At 50.6% G+C, this 10,924-nt stretch overlaps 1 protein-coding gene across 1 annotated transcript; it reads left to right on the top strand.

Annotated features, from left to right (window-relative positions):
- The first annotated feature begins 277 nt into the window (after positions 1 to 277).
- LOC146799706 (lamina-associated polypeptide 2, isoforms alpha/zeta-like) lies at positions 278 to 7,906 on the top strand. Its single transcript, XM_085627919.1, has 2 exons — positions 278 to 1,334; positions 7,779 to 7,906. The coding sequence occupies exons 1-2, from the start codon at positions 278 to 280 to the stop codon at positions 7,904 to 7,906; spliced, it is 1,185 nt and encodes a 394-aa protein (XP_085484045.1).
- Positions 7,907 to 10,924: the final 3,018 nt, after the last annotated feature.

Below are 10,924 nucleotides of genomic sequence, written 5' to 3'. Positions count from 1 at the left end.
CTTTGGGGGTATTTCTTACCTTGTTCACTGGTTCCTGGTGCGGGGGCTTCTGGGTTCTTGGTATCCTTAAAGGTTGGGCCCTGTCCTGTCCTTTCCTTTTATGGGATGGGTGGAAGTCTCTGATTGGCCGTTTTGGGGCCGGCCTTCAGTCCTGTTGGGGATTGGCTGGGGATCGGTGGGGCTTTCCCTGGTTGGCCTTTGAGAATATATTTCTTTTTTTCCCATGGTTCGGCTCGGTATTTAATGGGGTCTGTTTCTCTGTTCTCATGTTCACAACATGGAGAGTAGAGGTGCGGATGTACGTGAGCTCGGCTGTGTGGATGAGGAGGTGGTCGCTGGGTCTTCCACTGCTCCTTCCTTAATAGATATTCAGAAGATGATTGAGGCGGCGGTGGCGGCTGCCTTTGTGGCTCGTGTTCCCATTGGGCCTAAGAAAAGGAAATTGGATGCCTCGGCGGAGGTAGATCCTGAAATGGACTCTGATGAGGAGGTGAAGGGTCGTTTTGTCCAAGGGTCGGACCTTAGTTGTGTTCTACAGCATGTTCGGGACAATTTGGGGTTCCCTGGTCCCGTGCCGGGTGGAGAGTCTGAAGACTTCTTCGCTAATTACCTGAAGAGAGAACCTGAAAGCCTCCCCATTCATGCTTCTGTGCGGAGGGTGCTGGAGGGGGAATGGAAGGATGTGGACAAACATGCCTTTCCCCGGTTTCTGGCTAGGAGGTATCCCTTGCAGGGTTTCTCGGAGGAATTCCCGGCCGTGGTGAAGGTGGATTCCCTGCTTGCTGGCATGGCGTCTCAGAGCCTGGTGGTGTCTGAGGATGCGGTTCCTTCTGATCCTGGGGACAAGCGTGTGGAAGGGGCCTTGAAACGGTCCTTTGCTGCCTCTAATCTTGCAGTTCGGTCTGCAGCTTACACCAGCTATCTTGTGCAGTCACTTCTTAAAGACTGTCAAAGTATTTCTGCGCAGCTCATGCAGGATGAGGATCCCTCGGAGTCTTTATCCATGTTGGAACAGCAGTTGCGTTTCTTGGCAGATTTGACCTTTGACTCCCTTAGCGCTGCTGCGGCGGCTGCAGGTGCCTCGGTTGCTGCTAGGAGGCAGTTGTGGCTTAAGTCTTGGAAGGCGGAGGCTGCTCAGAAGGCGGCCGTGATGAAGATCCCCTTCACGGGCTCTAAACTGTTTGGTGAGCCGTTGGAGGCTTTGATTAAAAAGACTGCGGAGGACAAGAAGTTGTTGGCTCCGGTCCGCTCTTCTCAGAAAGGGAAGTTTGCGGGTTATAAGCGGGCTTTTGGGCAGGCGTTTCAGTCTAAAATGGCGACCCAGCCCTTTCGTGGTAGGGGACGTGGCCGGGGTGTCCCTTCCTTCCACAAGTCCCGGGGTCAACAGGGTGCTTCCTCTTCGGCGGGTCCCTCCAAGTCGTGACTATGTGATGATGGGGTTGCCAGTTGGGGGTCGCCTCTCTTCTTTTTTTCCTGTCTGGGAGGAGTTCGTTCGGGACCAGTGGGTCTTGCAGGTGGTCCGGCTGGGCTACAGAATAGAATTCGGAACTCCTCCGGTGGATGTGTTCAGGTCTACCCCTGTTCCCAGGTCTCCGGCGAAATGCCGTGCTCTGTTGGACGGAGTTCGGGACTTGGTGTCCAAGGGGGCTGTGGTGAAGGTGCCTGTGAGTCAAAGGGGTCGGGGGGTTTACTCGATCCTGTTCTTGATCCAGAAGCCAAATGGGGACTTCCGTCCTGTGCTAGATCTGAAGGCGGTGAACTTGTGTATCCCTCATCGGTCCTTCAAGATGGTGACTCTACAGTTGATTCTTCCCTTCCTGTCGGTGGGGGATTTCCTGACTTCGCTCGATCTCCGGGACGCTTATTTTCATGTACCAGTGCACGCGGATTCTCAGAGGTTCCTGCGTTTCTGTGTGGGGGTGGATCATTTCCAGTTCCAGGTATTACCGTTTGGCCTGTCGGCCTCTCCGAGGGTGTTTACTAAGGTGTTGGCTCCCTTGGTGGGTTTGTTGCATGCTCGGGGTATTCAGGTGTTCCCTTACTTGGACGACTGGTTGATTTCTTCCTCTTCTTTCCTTCAGGCTCAGGCTCAGTCCATGGAGGTTTGCAGTCTCCTTCAACGGTTCGGGTGGATTCTGAACTTGGAGAAATCCCATCTTCACCCCACTCAGGATCTACTGTTCATTGGGGGGGTGTTCAACACCAGGTTGGGAAAGGTCTTCCTGTCGGAACCTCGCAGATTGACTCTTATGCACGAGCTGAGGAAGGTGTTGGGGGCTCAGTCTTCCACGGCTCGCCAGTGGTTGCGTGTTCAGGGACTAATGTCAGCTACTGTTATGATTGTTCCTTGGGCCCGTCTACACTTGTACCCCCTGGTGAATCATCTTCTGGAGCATTGGGATCCGGCCTCTCTGAATTACGAACAGTTGATTCCGGGGGGGGGTGTCCATCGCCCGAGAATTGTCCTGGTGGCTGGTGGATTGGAACCTCTTACAGGGCTCGCCCTTTGTGTCCCAGGAGAGGTTGGTCCTGACGACCGATGCCAGCGAATTGGGTTGGGGTGCGGTCTTGGGACAGGAGTCGGTGCAGGGTCTCTGGTCTGTGCCAGAGGCGGGCATGTCCTCGAATTGGAGGGAGTTGAAGGCGGTTCTGTTGGCTTTGACTCATTTTCTGCCTTGGATCCTCCAGAGGGATGTGATGGTACGGTCAGACAACACGGTGGTGGTGTGTTATATCAACCGCCAGGGGAGCGCGAAGGTGGCTTCCCTCAATTTGTTGGCACGAAGTATCGGCCTGTGGGCGGAGTCTCACTTGCTGTCTCTGAGGGCTTTGCATCTACCGGGGATTTTGAACACGGAGGCGGATCGCCTGAGCAGGGTGTTTCCCTCCCTGTCGGACATGTGCCTGACTCAGGAGGTGTTTGGTTGCCTAATGGCTCAGTTCGGGATCCCGGTGGTGGACCTGTTTGCCGCTCCGGGGAACGCCTTGAGGGAGAAGTATTGTTCTCTGGTTCGCTCTGCGGCGGTTTGGAGGGTGGATGCCCTGTCCTTCCGGTGGGAGGGGGGTCTGCTGTATGCCTTTCCCCCTATTGCTCTGCTTCCGCGTGTTCTCCTGAAGGTCAAGCGGGATCGGGCTTCTGTGATCCTGGTGGCTCCGGTTTGGTCCAGGAGGCCTTGGTTCCCTCTGTTATTGAAGTTGGCGGTGGGGCCCTGCTGGAGGTTGCCGGTGGTCCCTTGTCCCTTGTCATTTCCCCCTCTGTCTCAGGGGTGTCTGGTCCGCCTGCGATTGGCGGGTTGGCTGTTGAGAGGATGAACCTTGTGGCTTTGGGGTGTTCTCCTTCTGTGGCGGAATTTATTCAGAGGTCCAGGCGCCCTTCGACTCTCAAGTCCTATGCCCGGCATTGGGTTTCTTTTCGGTCTTGGTGTGAGGCGCGTGGGTGGTCCGCGTTGGAGGTGGATCCGGTGCGTGTCTTGGAGTTTTTGAAGGACGGGTTTGACTTGGGTCTCGCTGTGTCCTCCCTGAGGGCTCAGTGGGCTGCTGTCCGGGCCTTTCGGGGTTCGGTCTGTGACCCGGTGGTTCCCCTGGTGTCCCGCTTGTTGCGGAGTTGTATCCTTCAGAAGCCTGTCATTCGGACCTTTGCTCCTAGTTGGGATCTGCCTCTGGTTTTGGGGGCTTTGCAGATGGCTCCCTTTGAGCCTCTGCATGAGGTGTCTTTGAGGTTTCTGACTATCAAGGTTCTGTTCCTTGTGGCTATTACCTCGGCTCGGCGGATTGGGGAGTTGGGCTCCTTGCTTTGTTCTGCCCCGTTTTTACGTTTTTTTCCTGATCGGGTGGTTCTTCGGCCTGATCCTTCCTTTGTTCCCAAGATCCCTTCCTCTTTTCACTGCTCTTCGGATCTGGTGTTGCCTGTTTTCTGTCCTGATCCTCTTTCGGAGGTGGAGGTGCGGCTGCACTGTTTGGACGTTCATAGGGCTCTGGAGGTCTATTTGTTGCGTACTGCGCCTTTTCGTAAGGTCGAATCCCTTTTTGTGACCTTTGGGCTGGCTGGTCAAGGTCTGAAGCCTTCTGGGGCTACCCTCAGTCGTTGGCTGCGGTGGGCTGTGGGTGCGGCGTATGAGGCCTGTGGGGCGTTGGCTCCTGGTTCTGTTCAGGGAAGGTCGACTCGGGGGGTGGCGGCTTCCTGGGCTTGTTTTCAGGGGGCTTCCATGGCCGAGATCTGCAGAGCTGCTACCTGGAGTTCTCCTCACACGTTTATGTCCCATTATCGTTTGGTGGTTGGGGGGACTGAGTCTGCTGGGTTTGGGGACGCTGTGTTGCGTTCTGCTCCGGTGGTGTGACTTTATATGCTTATTAAAGTCTGTTTTTCTGCTGAGTGAAGCCGATTATTGCTTTGGTATCTGCTCAACTGGTTAGGACTGGGACGGGGAGGGCTGACGAGGAGGTAATGACCGGTTACTCACCGGTAATATTCATTACTCCGAGTCGTAGCCCTCCCCGTCCCAGTCCAGGTTCCCATCCCTCCCTCCCTGTTCGGCTTCTTGTGCTTGGTTGATACAGGATGTGGAGTGGCGGGTCACGGTGCTATATGCCTCAGGGTATGGGTGTGGCCTGGAGGGAAGGGATGGGTTTCAAGTTGCTTGGGAGTGTCTGGTGGGAGGAGCTATGCTCAACTGGTTAGGACTGGGACGGGGAGGGCTACGACTCGGAGTAATGAATATTACCGGTGAGTAACCGGTCATTCTTCGGCCGGCCTTGGAATGAAGACATCTCTCGGCCCCTCCTGACTCTCCTTACCACGGGCTGGAGCCAAACTGAACATGGCATGTTACCTGCAGCGGCTGTCGCCCCCGAGGCGATAGCTCCATTATCCGCCGATTATGCAGGGGTGACCTATCCTCTGTGCTAATGAGCACCCCGGGAGCCGCGGCCTCGCGTTATCCTGACACATGAAGGCTGGTCGTCTCTCCAGGGCTGTTCTCGTGACGCCCACCACCCCCTCTGCTTAGGAGTGTGACAGGGGGGTCGGTGCAGACAGGTGCAGGGAGACCCTTCAAAGAGCCCTCTCGCTCACATCAGTCTGCAGGGCTGGAAGACGTCAGCGGTGCAATCACGGGGGAGAGAGTTTAAATTGCATTTCAGCCGTGGCCAGTGCTGACAGGGGCGTCAATGTAGGGCCTATCGGAGTAGGCAAGGCGGAGGAGAGCAGTAGAGCTGGTGTCTCGGATCCCAAGCAGGCAGCTTGTCTCGGGCGCCTGGGGTTGCGTTTCTGTTCTGCCGGAATGTGCCGCGCACGATCTGATCTCACTGCACCTTGAGACAGTTCACTCATCCACAGAGTCTTCCGCATCAATACCTTCGAGCATCTCATATGTGCAGCGGCTGCTTGCGTCATCGCACCTGGGGGAGATGAAATCGATACATAAATATTTTGCCTCAGAAGATCCTTGTGAGGTACATTGTGCATTTTAAATGGTGCATCAGTACACAGGGGTAAAATATTCATTAAGGGCTTTTTCTAAAGATGATATAACATCACTCATTTTTGTTATATACATAGGTAAAGTAATTAAATAAACTGATTCGGTAATAAGCAAATGGTTAACTTTAATTGTATTAAGAATATATACAAAAATGCATAATGCACATTGCAAGATTCAAAACAAAAGGTCATTTACGCGTTTTCTAAAACACCAGTAAAAATGTTTGTAGCTTATGCCAGCTTCATGACACTGAGTCCCTTGAACAAGAAAAGCAAGTTTATTTAAATAGTCAAAGAAGAATCATAAGGTATTAGTTTAATAACATGGACAATGCACATAAAGCAGTCAGTGGAACTTTTTGTGAAGGAGATGAACTCAGAAACTTTCACCAGGATACATCATTTTGGATTCGAAGACCATGATTGGATCCCTGCAATGTCGACCTTCGCACATGAGTCATTTTTAGGGCATCTCGGTTGGTCACCGCCTGGTAGACAGACAATCTCACCTTCTTACCTGGTCTTTACTGCTATGCTTGGTCAGGACAGTTCTAAGAGCTAGTGGGTGGCTTCTCCTGTGTATTTGACATCTGTTGCTTGTCTTTTCCTCTCATTGATATGCAACATCTGCCATCAAACTTTCGGCTTCCTCACTTCAGCTTGGCCAATCCACCGCACTACCATTTACATTGGGATTTTAGACTTGATTGTGCTGTAGTTTGCTTTAAACTCCGCAATACTTGTGTTTTTATAGCGCCTGATTGCTCTAGGTGGAGACTGGCTGTTATGGGGTGAACGGCTACTGCAGGTTTGAGGCATGATTGAAGCAAGAGTTAGTCATATGCAGGGCTTTAAGTGGGCCGGGTCTCACTGGTGCTGAGCACCAGCAGTTTTTTAAAAGGGGCATCAAAATGGGTCTCTATCGGGCTCTGTTCTGTGCCCTGGCACAGGCGGACCGCAGTGACAGCGGCACATCGATGTGCGCTGCTCACTTCTCACTAGTGGAGAAGTTTCGGCGTCATGCCAGGTGAGCGTTGTAGAAGGGAAGTCCTTTAAAGAGTGTCATTTCTCTCTGGATTTCCCTTCTCTTTTTGAAACTCAGGAGCAGCAACATTGTCGTGGTGTCACCAGGGCTGAAAGTGGAAGCTTTTTCAATATTATATACAAGCCAGAGTTGCTGCTTATTTATCTTATGCAACTAACAACCAATGACAAAGCCAATTGTTCTGGCACACTATGCTAAGCACAGATTTTTAGCTTAGGTGTGTTTAAGCCATGCCCTTAATTACACTGGCCGCGCCCATTTGAGAGCCCCCCCCCCCAGTTTTTTCATCGCACTTAAAGCCCTGGTCATATGGGCAGGACTCCTGCCACGGACACGTTACCTAGCTGCCCATTGGTGTTTAGAAAGGTCAGTACTGACCAAAGAGCGTAGTTCACTCAAACTTAGGGGCATATCAACAAGGGCTTTATCTCTGCTTTTTTGGCTTTAAAAGCCAAAAAAGGAGAGATAAAACTAGCGCCCTATCAACAACAGGGTGCTAACATGCAAATTTGCATGTTAGCACCCTTTTACTCTACGCTTCCCCTTGCATCTCTAATGAGTGCAAAGGGGGCGTTCCAGAGTAAAATAATAGGAGAAATGTCGCTAAGCGACATTTCTCCTATTATCAATAATGTCGCTAACCCTGTTAGAGACAAAAAAAGCAGCGCTAACCGCGGTTAACGCTGCTTTTTTACGTCTGGTATTTTTCTGATTTAGCCATGATATCCTATGGAAGGAGGATATCATGGCTAAGTTTGCCTGTCCCTATCAACAAGCTAACGTGAGATTATCGCTGGGTTTCCAGCGATAATCTCACGTTAGCCTGTTAGCGTGAGGATTTTATTGCTATTGAGATAGGCGTTGCTAATAGCACGCTATCTCAGCGATAAAAATTCACGCTAGCCGGCGATAATTATTCTAGCGCTAAGTGCGCTTAGAGATAATTATCGCCGGTTGTTGTTGATATGCCCCTACGTACTGTTCCCCAGTGTGTAGGGGGGGCGCATGGGAGAATCTCTACAGTTTGGCCCCTGTGGTCGCCCAGTGAGGGCGGATGAGTGAGTTGCAGAGAGCATTATCTTTAAGGTAAACATCCTGCTTTGCCTCGAACTACATAGACCACCATGATCTCATCTGACCGTGTTGCTTCAATATTTCTCCAAATTCTGTTCTTCGTGTGCAGTTCCAACATGGCCGCCCTGTTCGCCATTTATTTTCAATTACCTTGCTTCTCGCCCATATATCTTCCATTAGATGCTTGTGGCAGTTTCTACAGTGATGGACGCTCTCGGGTGGACCCCGTGCATGACCCTGACATTTTCACTCATGTGCCCACGCGCCACCTGATGGCGGGAGAGGCTTCTGATTGGCGGAGCCCCTGAATCCGTCACCGGTACCTTCGAAGGCGCGCGCTCATTCCTCGAGTCACGTCACGTCCTCGTGGCTGTCAAGCGACTGCCATACATTTCATCCTTGGGGATATCGCCCAGGACTTAAATTGGACGCGGCTCCTGTTCGCCTCCATTTGCATGTTTTAGAGCCCGTGATTATTCCGGCACCTGAAGCCTGTCTCGTGAATAAGCCCTCGACATTTCCCTCTGTTCTTCGGGCGTTCGTCCTGGCCGTGGTGATAAATGCGAGCTTTTTTATGCGCTTCCCTGCAATTACTTTTTATCCCTCTGCTCTGTGATACGAGTATAACTCACCAGTGCGGGATTTTACTGGATGCCGCCTGTGTGCGTGTATGTCAGAGCTTTCATTAAAGCGAGTGATTAATCATTCGTGCTCTATTTAAATTCATATTAATATTCCGAACGCACCAAGCCAACCAGGGAGCGCCTTTCCAAACCTACGGTTCTCTCTCCTCCTCTGGCACTGATCGCTCCCCTGCCACAGTTTCCTCTCTGCCTTGTAATTAATGCTTTCATTTGCCCTCCATCTCCCCGTCATGTATGAATTAATTTATTTCTACTTTTGTAGTTTTACATAGCGCACAAACTTGGCCCATGGGTTTTGGAGCGCTTTACAGGAACACGAGATTACACGATATAAGGCCTGATTGCGATCTTGGTGGATGGAATGCTCTGTCACAAACGTGACATCGTATTACAAGTCCCATAGGATATAATGGAATTGTAATAGGGCGGACAGGATATCTGTCACATTTGTGATGGAGTAAACCTGCCTGCAAACATCATAATCACACACAAAGTGATTTGCCATGAATCATTGGCTGCTGAGACAATTTCGGGACTCAAACCTGGTTCCCCAGTTCCAAAGTGGGTAGCTCTGGCTATTAAGACACATTTTCTCCCAACATGTGTGTGGATGGATGTATTTAAGCTTTCAACCTATGAATATAGCCAGGCCGACTGGAATTATGTGATTGTGAGGCTGCGGTAATTGTCACATAATTATAGAATTGCTGCATTTGCCACATAATCCACCATCTCCATAATCTACGGATTTGAGCAAAAAAAATGTTCTAGCCCAAATAGGCTATATTTGGGTATTAAACTGGTACTAATTAAGTGAATTCAATGCAAAAAGGGGTATGCGGTTCCTAAGTGAAAAAGAAAAAGAAGAACAGGTTGTGTAAGAGAGCGTCCGCTCTCTCGGTGTCTAGATAGAGGAGGGGAATTCCTCTATTCGGAATAGGACCCTCACACACCCAGCCAGCTAGGTGTCATGCTTCATCATTGGGTCTGCTCCTCGTGGGGTCAGCGCTGCAGCAGCAATACCCGACGGGCACCCATGAAAGGGCTCTTTAGCGGAGATCTTTTAATTCCTGCCGTTAGGTGCGGTGCGTGTGAGGGGCCTAGTGTGTGTAGATGTGACATGGAGGGATGTTAAAACAGGAAAAAGGGGTCCAATCAAAACTATTTTAATGAGTTTGGCTCCTTTCCTGATTAAAAATAAAGTGTGGCGCTTCTCTGCAGTGATGTTACAGGGTAAAGCGCTCCAAGGCCAACATGTTTCGTGCTATTCGTCAGGTAGACAGCAATTCTTCAGGACCAATAGAGATATCTATCTACACTCGTCGTGGTGCGTGAAAAATGTAAGTGAACCACAACCAGCCCCCTAAAAGTGGTACCTGTCGATCTAGATGCACAACCCCACGGGGGTCAGCAGTTTTCGTCAATATATTCCAGCAGAAGTGGACACTGTAGCAACTAGTGTTGCGTCTTCTTCGAGAAATGACGGAGGACCTACCGCTTGCTCTGCCGGAACCCCAGTGGGGTTGTGCATCTAGAGGCGTAACGAGGGGAAATATCTTTATTTCTCCTAGTTGTTTCCGCTTTCTATGTATTCTGCAGCGCTGATAGGAAGAGGAGAGCCCCTCAGGGGAGTGTTTCTATGCAATAAGGTGTCCCTTCCAGCACAAGAACAATCTTGCTTACAGTGCAGCCACCCTTGCACTGCGTTGGTGCTAGGCAGCACATTTTGTGCAAGCGCTGGGAAATGACAGGAATGCATCGTATCATGTTAAGTTCGTGCACTCCTGCCCTTCACCTGTCATGCAGGGCAGCAAGGTGGCTTGATGCACTGCGTTGCGTGTTTTTTTATTAAAAATGCCCCATTCGTTGATTTTGAGGGACATCAGGGGTCATATTTTTGTTGAATAAAGGATACTTTATTTTGCAGGTGGAATAAACTGCTGAAAATTGACAATAAAACACCGGTTAGTTTAAACAAATTATTGTTAAGTTTTCTTTTGGCTATAATGAGTGGGTAGTAATAATGCTATTAACAGAATTCCCAAGGACACCAGCAGTAAAGGGCTCTCCTCGTTACAACTTGACCCATGATTGCCCTGGGCCTACTACCATGAACTTTTGGGCAAACCCCCATGACCTGATCTAGTCCTTAATTATTATCATTAATCATGACCAAAAGGGGGTTTGTTGTGACCTTGAAGGGGTTTTGAAGGGTTTCCAAGTCCTGCCCATATTTTCAGTTTCTGTTGACTCGTTCATCTCCCAAGAGACCGCCACAGTCCCACCTCTCCCTGTGGCTCCCATGCACTCTGCGTGATTATCCTGCCATGAGTACTCTGCACGCTCATCCTGTCACAAGTACTCTGTGCGCTCATTCTGTCATAAGTACTCTGCGCTCTCATCCTGTCGTGAGTACTCTACACACTCATACTGTCATGAGTACTCTGCACACTCATCCTGTCACGAGTACTCTGCACACTCATACTGTCATGAGTACTCCGCACGCTCATCCTGTCACGAGTACTCTGCACACTCATCCTGTCATGAGTACTCTGCACGCCCATCCTGTCATCAGTGTTCTGCACGCTCATCCTGTCATGAGTATTCTGCACGCTCATCTTGTCGTGAGTACTCTGCACACTGATCCTGTAATGAGTACTCTGCACGCTCATTCTGTCATGA

This window comes from Triturus cristatus, chromosome 9, assembly GCF_964204655.1.
Source record: "Triturus cristatus chromosome 9, aTriCri1.1, whole genome shotgun sequence".
NCBI classification, from domain to species: domain Eukaryota; kingdom Metazoa; phylum Chordata; class Amphibia; order Caudata; family Salamandridae; genus Triturus; species Triturus cristatus.
Note: the sequence above shows the minus strand (reverse complement) of the source record. Positions and strands in the feature narration are given on the sequence as shown.

Bases quoted from the DNA above. Each gene is read 5' to 3' on its own strand.
- LOC146799706 (XM_085627919.1), top strand. From the start codon at position 278: ATGGAGAGTAGAGGTGCGGATGTACGTGAGCTCGGCTGTGTGGATGAG. The intron at 1,335-7,778 runs GTAGGGGACGTG...ATCTTCCATTAG, and splicing joins GGCGACCCAGCCCTTTCGTG to ATGCTTGTGGCAGTTTCTAC.